Source organism: Centruroides sculpturatus, unplaced genomic scaffold, assembly GCF_000671375.1.
Source record: "Centruroides sculpturatus isolate CEXI.00-Female unplaced genomic scaffold, Cexi_2.0 scaffold431, whole genome shotgun sequence".
NCBI lineage: Eukaryota > Metazoa > Arthropoda > Arachnida > Scorpiones > Buthidae > Centruroides > Centruroides sculpturatus.
The window spans coordinates 573,445-597,220 of record NW_019384619.1 but is presented as its reverse complement, the minus strand read 5'-3'; the positions used below and the strand labels follow the sequence as shown (position 1 = coordinate 597,220).

General features: G+C 27.9%; 2 protein-coding genes across 2 annotated transcripts in view; both read right to left on the bottom strand.

The window, feature by feature from the left end:
• The window catches only part of LOC111625439, a 15,514-nt gene extending 6,889 nt beyond the window's left edge, over positions 1-8,625 (bottom strand). Inside the window, exon 1 of the mRNA XM_023368584.1 lies at positions 8,270-8,625. Within this exon, the coding sequence (XP_023224352.1) occupies positions 8,270-8,435 (166 nt within the window). The 5' untranslated portion in view covers positions 8,436-8,625. The remainder of the gene's footprint in view (positions 1-8,269) is intronic.
• A 5,349-nt stretch (positions 8,626-13,974) lies between these two features.
• On the bottom strand, positions 13,975-22,033 carry LOC111625440 (sister chromatid cohesion protein DCC1-like). Its single transcript, XM_023368585.1, has 4 exons — positions 21,581-22,033; positions 20,483-20,544; positions 16,178-16,254; positions 13,975-14,019 (listed from the first exon to the last, which is right to left on the bottom strand). The coding sequence occupies exons 1-4, from the start codon at positions 21,688-21,690 to the stop codon at positions 13,996-13,998; spliced, it is 273 nt and encodes a 90-aa protein (XP_023224353.1). The 5' UTR covers positions 21,691-22,033; the 3' UTR covers positions 13,975-13,995.
• Positions 22,034-23,776: the final 1,743 nt, after the last annotated feature.

The window sequence follows — 23,776 nt, the reverse complement described above, 5'->3', positions numbered from 1 at the left end:
TATAATTTTAAATATTTTTAAAAAATTAAGATTTTAATTGCGATTTCCGACCCCCCTAATTAATTAAATTTATATATAATAAAATCTATTAATTAAAAAAATTAAAAAACTATTGGAGGTCGTTTTTGACATCAGAAAGTAGCTTTAAATAACTTTACTGAAGGAAAATCCGTGCGCTAGAACTTTAGAACGATGAATTAAATTTGATAAAAAAATCCCATTAAAAAACAATTAAGCCTTAATCGAGCCTTATCAAAGGCTAATTAAGAGAGAAAGTTCTAGAAGAAATTTTTTGAATAAAGAAATAAAAAGAAACTTAAAACTAATTCAAATAAAAATACACAAAATATCTACACAATCATGGCTGACAGCCACATTCCAAGTGAAAACTATAAATCAATATTTTTCATTTTCCATAATTATTATACATTTTTTTAACAATTAACTTTGAACAAAAAGTCTTCTAGCAATTTAATATTATTTTCATAAAAATTCAGTATTATTAATTTTCGATATAACACTATTACTCTATATTATTCATTGTCATTTCACAAATATACTGTACTGTAATTAATCATTTTTTTATTTTTCCTAATTATGCCATTTTTAACAATTAACTTTTAACAAAAAAGTCTTCTAGCAATTTAATATTATTTTCATAAAAATTCAGTATTATTAATTTTCGATATAACACTATTACTCTATATTATTCATTGTCATTTCACAAATATACTGTACTGTAATTAATCATTATTTTTCCAATTAAAATTATTATTCATTATTCTTGATTATTAAATTATATTATTCATTTTTCTATCATTATTATGTTGTATTATGTTAATTGCTTTAAGGTTACTTTACAATAATAATCTTCTGTCTGCTGTTTGTCTAATAAGTTTTTTGTGCATTCAGCATATTACAATAAGCCTAGAATCAATCAGACTAATTGAACAAACTGAAATTCACTTTCTTAATTGTCCAAAGCTCTATGGGCTGAGTGAAGGTCTAGTGTAGTTCTTTCCCAAACTCCGTCTCATTGAGTTGGTTTCCATGTGTATCACGATTTGATATAGTGATCCAGGTTCATTGGAAAGCACACCTCCACACTCAAGTTATACAATATTTACAGTTTATTTACAAATTCTATACATAGAGTGTACAAGTTCAAAAACATAGTATATACAGGATAACAAAGCGTGGTGCCTCACATACTAGATTGGCTTCCAGGAACTATTAAACTTTGGAGAGGCCTCAGTCAGCTTGTGGAGTTGGCTCAACTGCATGGTCAGTCCAATTTCCACACTAACCAGTCCCTGAGATGTTTACCAGAGGAGAACACTCTCTCTACACTCAGCGGACTTCCCAAGTGCCTGAGACTACCATGCACCAGTCTCTTGCCCTTCTCTCTTCCCTCTCCTGTTCATCCCGCAATTTAAGGATTTTTTGGACAAGGACTTCTGACCAATCATAACCCTTTCTTGCCTGAACAGCTTATACTCAGGTCCTCCGTCATCTGACGAGAGTCAAGCTTACATCTGTCAATTGTTTACATTTTTTTTTAGTAGTTTACCATATGGCAAATGGTCTATCGTCTGACCACACTTGGGTTCAATTGACAAAGTCAGTGCTTCTTTTGTTCCCTTTCTGCTAAAAGGCCAATACTTTACAGGCTGACTGCAAAACATCTAAGAAATGTCAGGCTGAATAGCAAATAGATGATTTTCCAATTTGCCAAGTTCATTGTAAAATGACAGCACCCTTTACAGTGAGCCAGATTTTCCAATTTACCTATCATATATATATAAAAGATATAATTATGCTTGTTTTTTCTGATACATTAATATAATATTTATATTCAACTCTAATTAGCTGAAGTTACAGAAATAGCTTCAGCTAATTACTATATTCCCAATGCTTTGAAACACTGTATTATTAAGTACTATTTATTACATTAAATAAAATATTAAATTTTGGTTTCGTGATTGTATATAATCTTTATATAGTAAAATATTAATTAATTATAAATAAATTATAATTTGTTTATAATCAAAAAGTTACTATAAGTTAGTATAAATAAAATTATTATTATTATACATAAAATATAATAATTAACAATTGATATTAATTTTATACCATATTTAATAATCTATTTTAATTTTATTGCATCTATTTGTTCTTTTTAATCATTTTGCAATCACCATGCAAAATTGTGACAAATAAGTTCAATGAATGCAATTCTGTTGATAGAACTTGCAAGCTGCAGTCCAACTAGTAAGTGACCTAGTCAGAACTTGTTATGGACCAGTTGGAATTTGATATGGCTGTGAGATGTATAAGAGCAGCAACTGTAGAAGACAGTTGTCATTTATTCCAGAAGAACAAACTGAAAATGTCCAATCCTACCTTGAAGTTATGAGACAATTGCTACTTCACATTTGGAAACTCCAGCTACACTTTGCACACACTTTACACTTTCCTTCTTAACAACACATAGCCTCATACAATTGCAGTAATGAAGGAGTTTCTAGTTAAGCATGGGACTGCTGAGGTAAACTACTTTATCCATCTTACTCATCCAATTTGATTCTAGCTGACTTCTTTTTGTTACTATGATTGAAATTATCAATGAAAAGCAAAAGATTTTCAATCATTTCAGACAGAGGCAAATATGATGACTCTGCTGAAGGCAATACCAAAGGAGGAGTTTTGCAGCACTTTCCAGCACTTATATGAATAATCTGAAAAGTGCATTGTAAATAGTGTGAGGTCCTGGACAGAAATCAAACTTTAAGATCCGAATGTTGACAATCAAACAAAATATTAAGGATCTCGGCTTACAGAAATAAATAAAATAAGATTTAAAGGCTCATTTAAAGAAAGTTTTTTTATATAAAATTTAAAACAAAAGATGAATTGTATGGGAAACACAGTTAGAGAGGAATCGTGTTTACTTGCAAAGTTGATCTTTCCCACACCCTTCGAAAGGTTTCGAATTGTCACCAGGTAACAATGGGAGGCCAATCAAAAGGTAGAATTGGGATGAAATGTATAAAAATGTGCAATTCAAGGACATGACATTCTTGGTTCATAATGCTCCACTCCAGGAATTTATTGATCCTGCAGATCATCATTAAAAGATTTTTCGACATACTGGGATTTACTTTTGCTCTCCCATGGCAGCTTGATTTGGCCAGGTCCACCTATTCACTGGAAGACATCACTTGAAGCTGTGCCGTGCACCCGGGGCTGTCAATCTTCTCGTCATGATCACGGACCAAAGAAAAATGACAGACAGAACATTTGGACTTTTTGTGAGGACTTGGTTCCCACTCATTATGTGTTATGACTTACTATAAGAAATTTTTGACATTGCCATAAGAAAAACTTTTATAATTTTTTAAACAGGTTAATGATGGAAAGCCTGTCTCAGAGATCTTTTACACTCACACATGATAGTAGACTTCTCGACCATCCTGATAAACACACGTACCGTGTTTCCCCGAAAATAAGACAGTGTCTTATATTAATTTTTGCTCTGAAAAATGCGCTAGGTCTTATTTTCAGGGAATGTCTTATTTTTTCCAGGAAGAAGAATTCACATTTATTATTGAACAAAAAAATTCCCAAGTCGAACTTAGACGAGAATGACGTATATCAGGTGTGTCGAACTGTCGCTTTTTTATAGCGTCAACATCGGACTCGATGACCAATTAGTGCTTACTGAACCGTAGCACTATGCAAATCTGTGATTCCCAAGCCATAGTCTTATGCAAATCATGCCGTGTGGCATAATTGTCTGCTGACCAATCAGTGGCTGTACTTTCAAAAAGCCAACGGCTACTTTCAACCATCTGTCGATGACCGTTACGACTAAAAAAAAAACTTCGCTAGGTCTTACTTTCAGGGGGAGGTCTTATATTTCGCAATTCAGCAAAATCTGTGCTAGGTCTTATTTTCTGCGGATGTCTTATTTTCGGGGAAACACGGTAATGTTTATAAAATAACGAAACACTTGATTGAGAAAGATTGATAATCAACAAGCAATTATTTATTGTGACATCGTCACGATGCTAGACTGCAATTTTTAATCATGTTTTTAATTTATTTAATTTAAAATATATGCTTTAACTCAAAATAGTAGTTGTTTTCCCCTGTACATCATACCTTTCCTTTAACAATAGAGTTGTGTCAGTCATCTATTAACTGCTTTCAGAAGACAATTTTTTAATTAAAATAACGTGACATCCAGTTTGCATTGGAAGTTCATATATAGTTAATCAGGGCCTCCTACCACTAAAGTTTCCATATCTGGTCTCAGATTTTATCTATCTAACTCCATTCTTGAGATTAATAAAAGACAAATGGATGGACGGACGACAGTGAAAATTTACAAGCCTACAATTTTTTAGAATTGCAGCCCAACAAAAAATAAGATTAATGAATTTGTGTGTGTTTAATGTCTTCTTCTAATACAGTGGTTCCCAACCTTTTTTCATTAGCGTACTCCGTGACATGTACCTATATCTCTAGATTGTACCCCGTGACATGTCATAATCTCTAGATTGTACCCCTCATTTAAGAAATTTAGTGAGTAGCCGTATTGTTAATTTTACATATTGTAACTTTAAATTAAAGAAAAAAAAACCTAAAAGAAAAAATGTATAATAAAGTTGTGATTGTTGCAAGGAACATTTTTTATCTAATAATTTTTTAATACTATTACTTTGTGATACATAATATATTATTTTTTCTGCCATAATAACTAACTTTTTTCTGTACCCCTAAAGAACCTATCGCGTACCCCTAGGGGTACGCGTACCACAGGTTGGGAATCGCTGTTCTAATACATGACAAAAATAAATTATCCAACAACAACAATTGTAAAAAAAAAAGAAAGGAAATATTTGATATTTGGCAAAATTTTTAAAATATGAATTCTCAAAATAAGGAAGTTAATGGAAAATATCTGTCATTTTGTATAATTTGTAGCAAAACTTTTTCAGACTTCAGCTCTTAAAGACATTTGGGAACAAATCATCCAATTTCCACAAAAAATTTTTATTAAAACAAAGTATAAAACAAAACAATGTTTTAAAAGACTAATGATTTTTGGAAGCAGACAAATGCTGAACATAGCAGACATACAAGTAAACACTCTTGAAAAGCTAATTGTCCACATAAAAAGTGGATAGTTGAAAGCACTGCATATTAACACTATTTATTGAATGCACAATACTGCTAGACCTAAAAAAAATGATGCAAAAGGATAACAAAAAATCTCCTTAAGTGCAAGACAACTACCAAACTCAATAATAATAATAATAATTTAATTAATAAGTGTCATATTAACAAAGATGTTTTACTTTGTAAAATATCTTAAAGCAAGACATGTTCTATTATGCTGCTATATTTATGAAGTTATTTTTAAGATAAAAAACTAATATATATTATTGATATATATATAAAATTATTTTAAAATATTTGCTGATATAAAATAACAATTTCAAAATCTATGTATCAAAAATTCCTCATAAATCTAGAAGACTGAGATTTTAAGTATAGTTATCTTAGAAAATCATATTGTAAATAATATATATCAGTGCATAAACCTCTAAGGTCATTTATGATAACTTACTTATTTCATTATTGCACAATGATGATAAAAAATAAATAAAAATAATGGTTGATTAATGAAATTTTATAAGTTATAATTTGATAGAACATTAAAATGAATGATTTAGCTCAATTTAATTTATAATTCATAAATAAATTAAAATAACTTGTTTATTCCTTAAAATAAAATGTATACATAACTGATTTCAATTAACATAAATTTTTTTTTATAAATTCCACTTATATTAATATATTCATCAACAGTTATTTTCTTAACCTGTTTTCATAATACAAGTTTTAAATCAGATGGAAAGATTTTTAAAAGTATAAAATCAAGGATTTTGCATGCTTGAAATTATTTTGTATATTATAATATAAAAACAATAAATATTTGCTAGAAATATTAGCAAAAATTATTATTATCCATTTTTACATTTATCATTCTTTTATTTTTATATTCATTCATTTAGTAAGGACATTTAAAATATATACATTATATACTCATAATTAAATACAACAAGTATTTACAGAAGCTAAATCAATACATTTTAATTGTTTTAATTCTTTTTACATTAATTTGTATTAATATGATAAAATGTTTTATATTACACAAATCAAGAAGCTTAACCAGGAGATTAAATCAATTTTAGAACACTTGTAATATTTGCTGCTTCATCATCTAATTATATCCAAAAACTGTCTCATTATTTTTCTTTTTAAATTTATCTTTTATTTTGCAAATTAATCTGTTATAATTATTTTTATTTTATATCTAAAAATATTTTAATCTAAAACTTGAAAACTAATTTTTATTTTTAAAATTTTAAACATGTAAATATTTATTTTCTTCAATTTTTTTTACTCAGTATTTCAAAATAATATAATATATAAATAAATATCTCCAGAATTATTATATAATATTTCTAAGTAAAATTTTATTCTGTGGAATTTGATTAAATTGTATTTATTAATTATATTTTTGTTGTGTTGATTTTATACAATTCTTTGTATATTGCACACTCCAAATAATTATGTAACTTGCTTGTTTTTAGTTATCAGTATACTAGTTACAGGACAAGTCTCTTTAAATATAATGTTTATTAAAAAATATTTTCATATCATTATCATTTTATAAAAAAGTAATTCTGTTTTCAGCTTCTTCCAATCCTACTAGAAAACCCTTTTAAGTAAATAAAAAACTTATAAGTTAATAAAAAATATAAAAAAGTAATTACTATTGATATGAATTTATATAAATTTGAACTACATTTAAATGATTAATGTATCTCTAAATCACTTTTGTTTTTAGATTATAAATGATGAGTATTTATCAATCATAATCTACATGTAAAAAATAAATTTTAGTTTTAATTTGATTTTTATTAAATACAAGAAAATCCATCTAAAATGAATAAGATTATAATCATTTTTAGAAAGAAGTTACTTTTGGTTAAACAGCAGTGGTATATCCAAGATTTTGAGAATATGGATGTTGCTCAAGGCAAATTTGAACAGGACCAAGACACATCTCGTCATTTTTCAGAGAACATTACTTAATTATCGATTGTGCTTAATTATTTTAGGTAACTAATCAAATCAAAGTCATGCAATATGCATTATTATATTTATTTTTCTTTTAAAGTGACAAAACTGATTGCTTCAATATTAAGAGGATGCTACAGCACTATAAACAACCCGCTGATAGATATTTCTTAAAATTGGAGAATCAAAATTTTTATGTGAAAAATTTCTTTTAACGTGTTTCATCATACCACAATCTATCAAATTAATTTACATAAATTTCTGATATTACACATGGTGTCCCTAAAGTCTGGACACATGGGAAATCTCAACTATAATTTTTCCCCCCACAGATTAAGTACGGCTTTGTTGAAAGAGGAAAGAATCAAGCTGGTACAGGAAGGATGGTCATATTGTTCACGTCTACCAACCACATGCATAGAAGTGGTCAAGTGCAGTGGTCTCATCCACCGAACCTTAGCCACCTTGACTTCTTTTTCTGAAAACAACGGAAATCATCTCAAAGACATTATTTAATATTCCTATTGAATAAAATGTTTTAAATAAATTCCACTTCTTGAAAATATGTATTTTCACCTATGTCAAGACTTTAAGGACATTAAAAATGCTATAAATCATGGTTAAAAAAGTAAATTAAAATTACACCAAAAAACTCAACTTTAATTTTTATTATAATTCAAAGTTTTTGTTTTCAAATTACCGGACCATTTACTTTTTATTCATCGTCCATATATAATTGTTGAGTATTAATCATTAAAAATGTCATTACTATAGCAAATTTTACATTTTATTTAAATCAATTTGTTTAAACAAGATTAAAATTATAACTTATTGTCTTTGTTTCTCTAACGTGAAGCGAATTACCAGCGAAATATGAATCTGAAATGAATTATGTATATTTATGTCAGACAAAATCAGATCCTGCTGAGATTATAACCTTGAAATAAACCCGTGGATGCGTATTATAACCGGTTATTGTAAATCCTTATTCTCTCCATATTTATCAAGCGAAAAATAGATTAAAATTATCTCATTGACACGTTTCTATCAAACGATAACACAGGCATTCGAATAACATAGCAACATGTTTTGTTTACACACGAGTGAAACTCACCTGAATGAGTGTAAGCAGTGGAAAATGTTTCGGTGCTCGGCGTCGTGTAGGCCGACAAAGTTTGATAAGATCCTTCAACATCATTCTTCTTTGCCGCGTTATCTATGCATTGTTTTTCGTAACTTTCCGTAGGAACCGATACAATGAACCACATACCTCCAGCCATGGTTACTAACCGATAAGGCGATCCTTTCCGGTAATATGCACTACTTATATATATTAGAAGAGCACGGAGATTTCTGCATGGGTTGTTTCTCCCAACGCGAATTGAATTTTGTCAATAGCATCTGCGCAAACCGCCTGTTTGTGTTACTCCCTTCAGGACTAGTTTTGGTCACAGCATGGCTAATTACTACAAAAACGTGAAATTAACAGTTTTATTTACGTTACTTCCGTTTCCGGTTTTGCGTAAAAAAATATTTCTAGAAATTTTTAAAATTAGCATTTATTTAATTTTCCACTAATACGATTTCTGTGTAATTAATTTAGAATGTTTTTATAGAATCTATTATTGTTTAAAATTAACTTATATTATAATAATTTTTAAATTTAGTTTATTTATTTAGAGGAGGCGCTGTTAATATTTTATAATTTATTTTTTTTTACCGCTAATCGTTTTAAAATTTCGCGTAAAAAATAATATACGCTTTTATTTAATAAAAATAACGAAAATATATTGTGGCAGTGTGTTAAATTTCTGCTTTGATCTTTATTAGATTACAACCGAGAGACTAAGTGCATCAGTTTCAAATATAAATCGATATCGCGTGGTTTTAAATTAGCACGTGTAAATTTTTTTTCTCTCTACGCGTCAGTAAGCTTTACTACTGATTTTATGAAACAAAAATACATTTAAATCCGAAAGAGATTATACAATGTTAAATCAAAAAAGATTATTCGAACGATAATTTTTACTCGAATTCACTCTAAATTATTCAAATTCGTTTTTAAATAATAATAATAATAATAACAAGATATTTAAAATTATTCATTATATGACAATTATAAAGGGAGAGAGTAATACAATGTCAGAATAATTCCTTAAAAATCTATTCCGAAGACGTATTTCAAATTCGGTATAAATTTTCTAAATCTGGATTTGTTCCTATTTTAAATCGTTTATTGTTGATGAAATTAAACATCAAAATGGAAAAGGATTGTGATTAATTAACTGCCGAACAACAATTGTTGATGGCCTTAAGATTTATGTTCTGGAAGCTTTCAGAATATAGCTTGTGACCTTATCGGAGTTTTTTCTGATGTCCTAAATGAAAAACCTGATTGGCTGAATGACTTATAAAAGAGGGGAGTAACAGCAAAGAAAGTAAGAGCCAATGTTTTGCCAAGGTTCTTTTAGACCAGGGATTGCCAAAGTGGTTGATATAACATTATTGGTGGGGTCAATGAAAACACGAAAACTTACAAATTTTAAACCGAATCTTGCTAAGAATTATCAAGCTTATCTGTCTCATTGATTGTCATTTACAAAAATTATTATTAACATATGTACTGTACAATAAATGAAAAAATGTATAAATGTAAATTAAAAGATATATATTAAAATACTAAGAGCTTTTTCTTTGCTTATAACACAAACTTTTTGGTGGGGGTTGATGTGAGGTTTCAAAAAGCTGTGGGGGGTTGACAATCAAAAATGTTTGGCAACTCCTGGTTTAGACGGTGTTCAGAAATAGACGACAGTCATCTTTGCAATGCATTTTAAACTGCAGTTCAGCCAGCCAATGTCTAGATGCCGTTAAACTTGTTAAACATTGTTTAACGTAAACCCCGTCTCTGCAATTGGCCAAATGAGTCTAAGCCATGCAGTTATACAGAATAACATGTAAAATTGTGAATGAGTCAGATTTGTCCTTTGATTTTTAGAGGAAAATTGGCTTGACGAGACTTGTCCATCAACTGAAAAGGACCATTTCAGGCCTAAATTTAAAGAATTGTCCTTAAATTTGATTGATAATTTGATATTAGTGATCAAAATATTCATAATTAGAATGCCAATGGAAGAGTGTACTGTACCTTAGAATGCAAATGATAAATGTATTTTAAACAAAATATTCCAGTGATGCAGATAACCAACAAATATTTTTGGCTAGATTTCCTCTTAGAATTTTAACTCCTCCTCTCAGTAATGCTAATGTTGAACAAATTTTTTCTGTAATGAATTTGGTTGAATAATTTGTAAGAAATAGGATGCAATTAAGAATGCCTCCTATATTTTACAGCCATACAAATTTTAAATATAATTGTGTACTATCAAAAAATGAAAAGAATATTAATTTTATTGTAACAAAGTACATAAGAAAAATATAGGTCTGTTATATGCTTTTAAGAAAACTGTAGGAAAGTATAAGAATATTTTTACAAAAAAAAAATAATAATAAATAAATAATAATAAAAAGGGCATCTTTTTAAAAAGTTTGAGAACCACTGCATTATATTGACCATTGTAGTTACTATTATTGTGTGGCATTCAACAAAACAAATAAGCCTAATATGAATAACCTCAATGTAAGACTCCGCATTGATTTGAGGAATGATGGTCTGACCCAAAGTATTTACAAATTATAAGTGTCAGAATTGGTTCTGGATAAAACCAGTCATAAAAATTTGAGGATCTGACCTATGAATCAAAACATGGGTCACTCTGGATCGCAGACTAACGCCTTTACTATCTCAACTGTCCTGCCAGCCAAGTTATTTATAATAATCATAAACATAATTTTTAGATCAAAACTACTTCACTTTTGGATCTAGCAATAAATATTTTACTCTCAATTTTTTTTAAAAATGTTTACTTTAATAAAAATTGAATGAAGAGCATCTCAAAAATTTTAATCAATTTTAACAAAACTCTTAGCTCAATAGCCATTAAAACCAGTAAAACAAACACTTACTTGAAAAGCAAACATTTTCTTCCATCTTTAAAAGATCATCATCAGGCTGGTTGTTCTAATATATATAACTGCTTGATTTTCAAACAGATCATGAATTCTACATTGCATATATAATCTTGCAGCGATTGAAAGTTTTATGTTAGATGGATACATAGTAAATTTTGGTAACAAAACAATTGAAAAAGACAAATCAGTTTTTGGTTGAAAGCTTCTTTGATACCTGTTAATACTGATGGAATAGGTAACAATGGAATGTTAGAAATTTATATAAAAATTAAACCCTTTTTGTAATATTTTTAAAATCTATTTTCAATTATGAAAGTATCAAAATTCTTAATATGCATACATTACATATGACTTACAATGCATTTTTATAAAATAATATATTTTAAATCATTGTACAAATTTTTTGGTACAGTAGGCCGCAGTTAAATCTTATCTAAGAAAGATACAGTATAATCAAGAAGACTCAAGCAGCTAAAGGAGTAACAAGGAGTGTTCTTTATTTCTCAGATGTAATTTTTGTTAAATTACATCTGAGAAATAAAGAACATTGAAGAACTCATAATGGAACCTAAAACGGATCTGACGACAGAAGAACAAGAACTCTTGAATGAAGAACACCAATAAACTCTCCAAGATGTTTTCTTCTAAAAAAGAAGATTAATGCCGATAACTGCTATTTAAAAAGTATAATCTTTTGAAGAAGTGGGAGGATGTCAGAACAACAGTCTTAGAATCGCATCCAAACCAGGGTGAGGTTGTGATTCAGGCTTGGAAATTTCTACAATTACAATGCTATTAATTACTTCTGAAAAATCTTGAAGAAGAGAGAAAAGCAATCGACATTAGACAGATTCTTTAATCCCCAACAAACGGAAAAAACATGACTAATAAAAATGCANTCTTTGGGGAGACGGAAGGATTCATGATTGCCATACAGGATCAGGTCATAAATACTAAAAACTACAGAAAACACATACTCAAAGATACAACACTCACAAATAACACATGCAGAAAGTGTCATATCATGCCAGAAACTATACAACACATCACTTCTGGTTGCAAGCTCTTGGCACAGACAGATTACTTACATAGACATAATCAAGTAGCAAATATAATACACCAAGAGCTTGCAAAGAAACACAAATTGGCAGACATCCACGAACCATAAAAAGGGTACAGAACACTGCTCTAGATAGTCACAAAATTACTCAATTGCATTAACAATTACAATTCAATTTTAATGTACAGTAAGATAACACCAAAAATGTCTAAGCCAAATTACATCATTGATTAATTTTAGGTGTGGTGCAAATGTTCATAGCAACTCTTCCATCTTATGTTCTAGAAAGGTTAATAGTATCTGCATCTCTCTCTTGTCCATCCATCTTTCATATAATACAGTGTCCATGTGAAATACACTTAGCTCCACTTGCTTCAATTTTTTCTGGTCATTGGAGAGAGATATACCTATTTTTTTACAGTTCCACATTTTCAAAGTAGTTTGAGGCTAGTACAATAGTTGTTGATGTAAAGTTTGTGGTTTTTTCCAAAGTTATCCTCCATTAGAGTTATAACTACAGCTCAATAATCTGAATTGTCCAAAATTGTCAGATAAATCTGTGATCCTCTTCATGTAAATTATGATGTTGAATATATACTTATTATTGCTGTCTGCCAACACAGGTTTGATCCTGAATCTTTGTTAGTATGTATTCTTAGTAGTAGAATCTTTTTTAGTATGTATTATCAAAATACTAATTGTCATTTCCAAAGAAAGAGCAACTCATCAATACACAAATTTTCATAGTGTGAAAAATGTTTTCCATGTCTTCTATGTTGTTGAAAATGTTTTACACTTTATACAGTCTGTACAATGTGTCACAACCCAGACAGCAAAATGCAACATTCTTGAAATTAATTTATAATGATTTCTTCAGATCAAGTCTAAAAAAACTGGGATATTAATTTTCAGATCCATACTCCAATAATCTCAAGTTGTTTTTTGGTATATATCCCATTATCATATGAAGAGATAAAAATACCAGTGCTTCAGCAACATCAATGTCACTCTAGCTATTACCACACTAGCTGCTATTAAATTATTTCCACAGTTCTTGCAAGTATGAAGAATTCTCATTAACAATTATGTTGATATTGTCATCAATAAATAGTACTTTAAATATATCCAATTCTGTGAACTGTTCATTGACATATACTGAATATCCAGTTTTTGTATCATTAAGTGGCCTCATACGTGGATGAACATTTGCATTTTGCATCCACAAAAAATTAAATGTTCCTGCCTGTCTTCTACTTAAGCATCAAGATCTTCACCAGATGACCTTGAAGAACCAGATGAAGATATTATAAACACAATCACTTTATAGAAACTGAAACTAGTAATGTACAAATAGCACACCTTTCTCATGTTTCCAACTATAAAAAATTTATTATCACAAACGTTTTTAGTCTCTTTCAGGGGCAAAAGCATTGTGATAATTGAGATGATTTTTTCATTGCTAGAAATATATATATATATATATCCTCCTAAGTAAATATATATATACTTACTAATAACACATCTTTCTCACATTTCTAGGAATGAAAAAATTTATCATCTCAATTAGATATTATTTAGATTATTAGATGATATTAGATATTAGATATTATCAATTAGATATTATTAGATATTATATATTTACTTAGGAGGATATATATATATATATATATCTTTTTTATAACAAATCCAACACTCATACACTAGGATACACTCATTAATCTCCTGCTCCTGTAGTTGTGATGTTTACATCATAGATATATCTGTGGACAAAACTGGAACAAGAAAATGATTGTAAGAAATGAATTTTTTTTCAATTATTTTTTTTGTTTTTTAGGAATAACTGATTACATGGATATTGGTGCTACTTGATGCACTTTCCACTGAAATAGTTGTTCTTATATTTGAAAAAATATATAAAAAATAAATAAAATATAAAATATTTGTTTATTTAAAATGATAAAAGTGTCATGTAAAAATATTCCTAGAAATTCAGTTATTAACAATCTTAACAAAAATGGATTTTTCCACTATACTGAATATTTTTTTTGTTTTAATCTAATACATATAGGTGATCTAAAGGTTTTAGCATTAAATATTTAAAAATATTTATTATCATTATTAATTTTAATACAAGATGGTGCCTAATGCCTCCCCTCTAGTCCCAAATTCATTTGTAATTTATAATTATTTATTCCAAATTATAGCCTGATGATTTATAGCAGTTGGTATATTGTTACTATGTAATAACATTTATACAATAAATATCATCATAAAACATCTTACTTCTTTTGGAAATGAAGTCAGTAAATTAAGTTTGGATACACTTTTTTTATATTTAATATAACCATAAAAAGCAAACTATAATAAATGTAGAATACCCTGTGATCATAATTGGAATGAAAATGATCATGTGCATTGAAAAATACAAGAAACTGAAGCCAATAAATACATTATAATTACATTTCATGAAGAGAAAGCCTAATAGAAAAATTATAAAAGCAATTTAGATAAACAGAATTACTACAACAGTACATACAACAGTGCAACAATGTTAAATTTAGAAATATAAGCATGCAGTACAACTGTATTTTCTATTAATATTTTTTTGTAAATATTTGTATATGTCTAATCACCAAAGAATTATTAATTTTATCAAGTAAGTCTAATTATAAATATTTCCCCTCCAGAAATTCTATATAAAAATGTTTTAACTTGTAAATAAAATAATGCTAATTCCATTAATGCACTTGCTATAGAGAAGCTAATAGTAGATACATTTTTAGAGTTAGTACTAAGAAAAGTGATAGAAGAATTTGGGAATGAAATATAATTTTATAGAAGATACATAGAAGATTTGCTGCAGCTTGTTATATGAAAATAAAAAATAGATTAATTAAATCTTCAAACTTTTTAATAGATTTTAAAAAGGCAGTTTTATATTGAAGCTTAAATAGAAGTCAGAGAAACGAGTACATTTCTTAGACTTATATTCTTCAATACTCTTGTCAACCTGTAAGACAAAAAGGATGTTTATACCAATTTATATTCCATTCAATTTGAATTACCCATATCAGATTTAGAAATATTAAATTAGCTACAGTTGTTGCAAAAAATAGCAGAAAAACATGGAATTGGAAAGAGAAAGTTTGGGAAAATAGGTCTAAAAGTAAAGACAAGGAAAGGAAAGAATAGAGAGAAAAAGATAGTGTCAACATATATTATGCTAAAGCTTGGGGCAAATTTTTATAAGAATTTAGGAAGGATGACAAATAAATGAATAATCCATAGGTGAAATGACAAAGTTTCATAAATGGAGAAATGAGGAAGATGAAGATAAAAAACAAATAAAGAAGTAGAAAATATCTAAAGAAAGGTAATTAGTTGTTAAGACCCAAACTTCTTTCCTGACTGTTTATCCAACAATAAACAAACAAAACAACAAACATTCAATTTTAATGACATTACTAAATTTGGATCTGATGATAACATATTATAGTCAAAAAAACATTGTATCAAGAATAAACTGACTTTTTAAAAATTATTACATTATGTTTTATGGATAATATATCTGTACACCTGTAACTATTCTTCATGTTAAGTAAACATCTACGAAAATGAGCCAATATGTTTGATAATCAAGATGCATTAGATTTTATTTTAGATTTTCATTAAAGCAAGAATTCACTATTTATAAAAATTGGAGATTAGTCTTGACTTTAAATTTTGACCATGTTTCCAAACAATTTCTCTTTCTTTTTTGAAAAAGAAAGTAGTAATTTTTCTTGGTAAAATCTCATACTTCACATTAACTAAATTCAACTGTATTTGCAATGTAGTTCTTGCTTACATCCTTTTTGTTACTTTTGTATCACTTCTAAAATATCTTAATTTATAATAAGAAGATAATTATAAATGTTTAAACATAAATACCTTTCCAGCTGGTCGTAATAATATTTCTGCATAAAATCGGCAAACTTTCCTTTCATTTAGTTTAAAAAATTTATCACCTAAGTGAAATAATAATTTATAAACATTTAATAGACAAGAATATTGAAAAATCAACAGAAAATTCAAAACTAACTAAATTAAACTGATAAATATGCTTTAGGTCATATATTAAATTTTGTAAGAATTAGTAACAAATTTGCAAATACAGCAACAGCATTTGCATTAAATATTAGATTTAGTGTCATTCATATACAAAATACAGTGGGTGATCGGTTAACAAACATAATCCGTTCCAAGACTTTGTTCGCTATCCGAATTGTTCGTTAACCAATTATTGATTTACCATAGGTTTCTATGGGAATTTGATTAATTCGTTCTGGAGACCTCAAAAAATAAAAAATAAAAAATATATACTTTCTTACTACGTTTATTCATATGTAATAATAAAAATACATATATACACGGTCTTGCATTTTTATTAGTCATGTTTTTTTCCGTTTGTGGGGTTAAAGAATCTGTCCAATGTCGATTGCTTTTCTGTCCTCTTCATGATTTTTCAGAAGTAATTAATAACATTGTAATTGTAGAGATCCCTAGGCCTATTAACCTCAATCTGGTTTGGATGCCATTTTAAAACCGTTGTTCTGACATCCACCCACTTCTTCAAAAGATTTTTAATAGCAGATATCGGCATAAATCCACATTTTCAGAAGAAAACATAAAAGAATTGTTTCTGTCAGAAATATAAAAGGCTGGAATTTGAAGGGAGTGTTTCAAAGTTTGGGGAAATACTATCTGATCAGTATATTGGGTAGAACGTCGATGTCTCCCGCGCTCCGAAAAGTTTCGAATTGTTGTCTTCAGACAACAATTCGAAAGGAAGACCAATTGATATTCGTTATTTTATGTCGCTCCTTCTTGTGTTTGTTCAGTCAAGTGTTCGTTGTCCGATCATAAAAATCTTTCGCAAAAGTGTTCATTATCTGTTTGTTCGTTAACCGATCACCCACTGTATGCAATTATATATATAGTCAAATAATTTATAGGTTCTAACTTGTAAAAATATAATTTAAAAATTAAATGAGGAACTATCAATTATATAAGAATAATGTAATAAACTAAATAAATTCAAAAAACAGAATTAAAAACACTTTTGCTTTATTACTTGGATGTTTTCAGTTGGAACAATATAATAAAACAACAACAGACCATCACTTTAAGTTTAAATTTATAACTGTAAACTGCTTACTACAACTGACAAATGTGTATAGGTATTTTAGAAAATGTTTTAAAAATAGTTAACAGCTTCAAACTTATCAAATAACTGATTTGTAATTAGTTATTAGGCTTGTTTTTTGGAAATGTTTAAGAAGTGTGTCCTATTATTTGGACAAAGAACTGTTTGTGTATAAGGCTATGTGCTCACCAAGTTTCATTCAAATTAAAGACCTGAACATCTGGCCCTATTCATTAGCAATAGGAATCATTTTTTAATAATATTTTAATGAATAATTCTGAACAACAGATTTGATCACATTGTTTAAACAGTATTTCACAAGTTCTATCATATCAAAATTCTTTTTGTTTTAATCTACTGAAAAAAGATCAAAGTGAAAAAAGTCACCCCAAAAAATTCCCCAAATTTTCTGTTGGTCAATAAAAAAATCTCCAATCTGGAAATGCCGGGTGACATTGCACAAAACTGTCTTTGATTCTCAACTTCAGTTCCTATTTTTATGCCTGAACTTGCCACGTGATGTCATGAAATTGCTAGGTGTGTGGAGCATGGGATTCCCATTGCTCAGAAGCTCGACATTCTGTTGTTTTTCCTGAAGTGTGACTTGTAATTCAATTTCAGCAGATTAGGGTTTTTATCACCACTTGCTATCACTAGTATTATATTTTTATTGCCACTTTAATAAAAATATTGCCAAGTGGCAATTTTGGCACTATGCACTGCAAACCCCAGTACTTTACAGTACTTTTTTCTCACATATACATTATTCACTTTTAAATGAAAAAATTTTAAGAAATTACTAAGACTGTGAAATAGCAAATCATATATTCACTTCAGGTTAGTTAGTCCACACTGACAGTGAATCAACAGAAAATACAAAAAAGCAGTGCAAATATGTAACATGATGCTGTTTCAAAAGAATTTTTTTCATTAGTAATCACTCCAAATCACTCCACCAGTACAATACTAAAAAAGTTTGCTCTCCAAGTTTTGTAGTATAAACCAATTTTGCCAATCAAATAAAAATCACTTTACAGTTTTATTTTTTACACAAAGATTAATTGTAAGCATTTTTTTCATTGAAACTAAACCTGGTGCAATGTAAAAACTGACAGCATGCTCAGGTGGTCTGCCTTTTTTACAGTCCAAATAGGATAATGCAATTACTAATAATATTGCATCATTGACTGACTTTTGAAAATAGTATGTAATCAATATATGTTTCTGGTTATAATTTATAAGCATAATACACTTGTACAATACTACAAAAATCTTTTCATAAAATGATACATTTTTTATAATACAATATTTGATATTAAAGATGTTAGAACTGTTAAAATAAACACACAAAAATATCCAGCAAAAACAAACTTTAATAAACTAAAAGAGCAATTATTTATTGTGACATAGTCACAATGCTAGAGTACAATTTTTAACCATATTTTTTAAATTTAATTTAAAATATATGCTCTTCACCTCAAATTAGTAGTAACATGCCCTTGTGCATCATACTTTTCCTGTTAGCAATATGGTCATGATGATCATCTATCTAACTTCTTTCAGGGGAAAACTTTTAACTGAAATAACATGACTTCCAGTTTGTATCAGAAGTTTGTATATAGTTAATCAGCGCCCCAGACCCTAATCTTTCCATATCTGGTCTCAGCTTTCATCTGTCTAACTATGTTCTTGAGATTAAGGAAGGACAGATGGATAACATTGGAAATGTATAGGTCTACAATTTTTTCAAATTCCAGCCCAACAAACATTTTTGATGGTTTTAAACTGTTATCTTCAGGTTAAGTTATCAGAGAACGTAAATAGGAAGCTAAAACAATTTACAAAATGGAAAGAGTTGCAGTTCTATTGGTCAGAAAAGAACAAGTCATTGATGATGTCTGCACTATATTAAAAAGTCCAACTTTGAGAAAGTTCAGCACAATCTGAAGATGACTGCTTAAAATCTTTGAAAATGTTTGGTTTATTAAAGTTTGTTCCTACTGGATATTTTTGGTTCAGTGTGTTTGAGTTTTACATCCAGTAAAATGAGTAGTATTGTATTGATGCTAAGAACACAGTAACCCATGATTATTGAAATAATTTTTTTATATACATTAAAAATAATTTTTTTCTGCTTATCTATATATATTTAACCGATCATAAAAATCTTTCGCGAAAGTGTTCATTATCTGTTTGTTCGTTAACCGATCACCCACTGTATGCAATTATATATATAGTCAAATAATTTATAGGTTCTAACTTGTAAAAATATAATTTAAAAATTAAATGAGGAACTATCAATTATATAAGAATAATGTAATAAACTAAATAAATTCAAAAAACAGANAAATAAATAAATAAATAAATAAATATTTATATAGTTTATAAATATTTATAAAATATAATTACTATTTTAAATTGTCTTCATTATCTAATAATATAAAAATTCATAATTTTTGATATTTCTTTATATGATTTCCTTGTAGAAAGTGAAAAATTTCATATAGAAATCCTTATTTCTTGACAGGACAACTTAATAATATCTCACAAACACCCATTATAATTGATATAGTAGAAACTCTGTTAACCATATGACATTGATACTGGTTGATTAACATAAATTCAATCAACTAGCATCAAGAATATTAAAAAATTGTAGACTGCATACAAATGAATAGAAATATTGTCTGTGTTCATGCAGAAATGTGTTACCTTAAGACAAAAATATTTATAATTAATCATGCATTAAAGCTGAGAAGTTTTATGTTGAATTTATATTGTCAAATAAATGAAAATATAGTACCATAAATGTAAATTCTATTATCTATGATTTTCAATTATCTGAGCATATTTCTTCCAAACATTATTCCAGATAAAACAGTTTCTACCATATACTATATTATTTTTCATCTAATCAAAATTGTGTAACTTTTCAATTATTTATTTCTCATTTATTCTTATATACCTTTATTGAAGTTCAACATTTGATCACAAATAGATATACGTAATTTACAAAAATATAAATAAAGATAATTTTCAATAGTACATACCATCATCATCAACTTTCTCAGTGAAATCAGCAAACCAATATAAAGATTGTTTTACAATTTCTCTAAAACATTTTAAAACAAATATATCAGAAAAATAAAATTATTATTAACTATTTGATAAGTTTAATTTTAAAAAAATGTAGTTTAATGGATACAATTAAAGATAATACACAAATCTTATTTTTAGTTACTTCCCTACTTACATAAGTTAATATCCTACAACAAATATTAAAATTTAATTAGAACTATTTAAAAATAGATCCACAATATAACAAAAATATAAAATAAACAGCATTGTTTTTTAATAATAAACTAAAACAAATAAAATAAATAGATACAAGTATCCCATGTACAACATGTCCTCTGGTTTCACTGCAACATGGTTTTGGAAATTCTCTGTACAAAAGTTCACAATTTTTAAGTGTAAACTTTGTTATTTGATATTTTTTAAATTTCAAGTAAGCACGCATGTTACCTACAGATTTTAAAACATTGCAATTTTCAAATTATTTTGTGTTTTTAGCTCAAACACACATTAAACAAATAGCTTATCAAAACAAAGCTAAAAACACAGCTTATTACATCAGGACAAGATGGAACCAAAATTCTACATTGCCAGAATACAGAAGCTGTTGGACTAACTGAAAAACTGCCATGGATTTATGTTGAAAAATAATGCTTGTAATTTCTAAGTATAATATTTGTGAACTAATAAAATTAGTCTGGATATTTACTGGATAATCTTCATATTTATAAAAAAAATGTTATAATGATATTAATAGTTTACATTATCTAAACAAATGAATATTCGCAGTATTTTAAAGATATATAATGAACTAGTTATACCTATGACAAAGAAAAAATAATAATTAAATAGTCAATAAAATTTAAAACTTGAAATTTTTACATCTTGAAATATAAACCAGTTATTTCTCAATAATTTTTGACAAAAGTTTTAAATTTTGTTCAAAAAAGATTATACTTTAAAAATCATTAAACTATAGTTAATCTTATGTTTATAACAATTTAAAAAAATAAACATTGAAGTCAAATGTTTGTATTTTATTTGAAAAATTACAAAAAAAAAAGTATAAAAACCTTGGTTCTAAATCTTCTAAAGTATCTAATAGTTTCATTTCCGGTATCTCATTAATTGGCCAAGAATTAGAATCCACAAGATTTAAAATAAAAGTGAAAACTCGAGTCATATAATCAAAATCCAATAAACGCCAATATCCTAAAATATAAACTTTTTGTATTGAACAATATACAATAACAAAAATTAAATAAGTTTTATAAATGTTGCACCTAAAACAGTAAAGTAATCAATTAAAATATTGAACTGGTTCAACCTGCTTTCTTATTAAATATATCTTTCAAACATGTAAAGAATAGGTTCAAATAAAGCCCTCAGGGATGTATAATGCTAATCCTCAGAATCACATTTCTGAAGTAATTGAGTTTGAATGCTTGAAAAAAATCATAAAATTGTATGAATAGGTGTGTAAATATTGTATGAATGTTTTCACTCACCAAACATTGCCTGTAGATGTGGCTGTCAGCTCATCATTTTGGAATTTTTCATTTTAGAATTTTTTCAAACATTCAAACTCAATTACCTCAAAAATGTGATTCTGAAGGTTAGCACGAGAGCTTCAAATAATGACAGCTTAATTTCAAAACACTGAAGCATCTCTCATAATTTTGAAAACTTTCAACAACATTGAAAAACAACTCTTGTCAATAGGAACAGTTTTAAAATAATTTTTTATTATTATTATAATACAGTTATGATATTGTGATTAAATTGTCACATAGACAATTATAATGTATAAATGTATTTAATGTCTTTATATGTTATAAAAATTATTCAAAATTTAATTTTATTTATTTATTTTATCAAATATTCTATTATCATTTTTCAGTTTAATAAAATTAAACTGAACAACAATAATAAAATATTTGATAAAATAAATAATTAAAACTAAATAAAATATTGGGTTGTTTGGAAAGTAATTTCATTTTTTTTTTATCACTAGACAGATTAGTTGTATTTTTCCTGCCATTTTCATTCTAAACTGTATTATCATTATATATTTTGACAGCTAGCATTTTAAGGCTTATTTGTAAAAAATTTCGTTTGATTTTGTGCAATTGTTTATTTTTTGTGTCCCATCAAATATCATATCTTGTTGAAAGCAGCATTTTCGGCATATTTTGCTCTTTTATTACCGAAAAGATAAGAATGCTGTTCAAGCGAGAAAAAAATTGTGTGACATGTATGGAGAAGATGTATTGACAGAATGACAGTGCCAAAACTGGTTTACAAAATTTCGTTCTGGCAATTTCAATACTGAAGATGCACCATGTTCTGGATGACCAGTTGAAGCCAATGAAAACAAAATAAAGGTACTGATTGAAGCAAACTGCCAAATAACAACATGTGAAATCACTAAGAGATTAAATTTGTCAAATTGAAGTGTTTATGATTACTTGAAACAAACTGGTTTTGTTTCAAAGCTCAATGTATGGGTTCCACATGTTCTTAAAGAGAGATGCTCTCTTTGGTGTGGGATTTTAAGAAAATTTTTTTTTGGAGCTTTTACCAGACAATTTAACAATTGATTCAAAAGTGTACTGCCATCGAGTAAGCAAATTGAGTAATATCATCAAACAGAAAAAGCGGCCAGAATTGATCAACAAAACAGGTGTAGTGTTTTTCCACAATAATGTCAAATTTCACACAAGTTTGGTAAGTTGTCAGAAACTGTTATAACTTAGATGGAATATGCTATCACACCAACCATATTCGCAGATCGAGCACACTCAGATTATTACTTGTTCCGGTCTATACAAATTTTTTTTTAACTGTAAGACATTTACTTGAAATGACAATGTCAAAAATCTCTTGGATCAGTTTTTTGTAAGCAATGATCAAAACTTTTATGAATGTGAAATCATGCTATTACCAGAAACAATGACAACAGGTATTTGACCAAAATGGTCAATATATAATTCAATAAAATATTTATTTATTATAAAAATATTGTTTTTTTTTNTTCATGGCAAGAAGTTTGAGGATAACAAAAAATAATTTCTGAAGTAAAAACATGATTGTAAAAGGACTTGGTACCATGAAAATACACAGGGTCTCGCATGTCAGTGATATAAAGCCACAGATAAAACAGAAAATTATGTTGAAAAAAATAGGCCTTGGCATCATAGTAAAAATAAATCAAAACATAAAATTTCTTGTTGTAGTATACTGAAAAGGTTCTTTATAGAACATTTGCA

Bases quoted from the DNA above. Each gene is read 5' to 3' on its own strand.
- LOC111625440 (XM_023368585.1), bottom strand. From the start codon at position 21,690: ATGACTCGAGTTTTCACTTTTATTTTAAATCTTGTGGATTCTAATTCT. The intron at 20,545-21,580 runs GTTTTTATACTT...AAAATGTTTTAG, and splicing joins TTAGAAGATTTAGAACCAAG to AGAAATTGTAAAACAATCTT. The intron at 16,255-20,482 runs GTATGTACTATT...TATTTCACTTAG, and splicing joins TGAGAAAGTTGATGATGATG to GTGATAAATTTTTTAAACTA.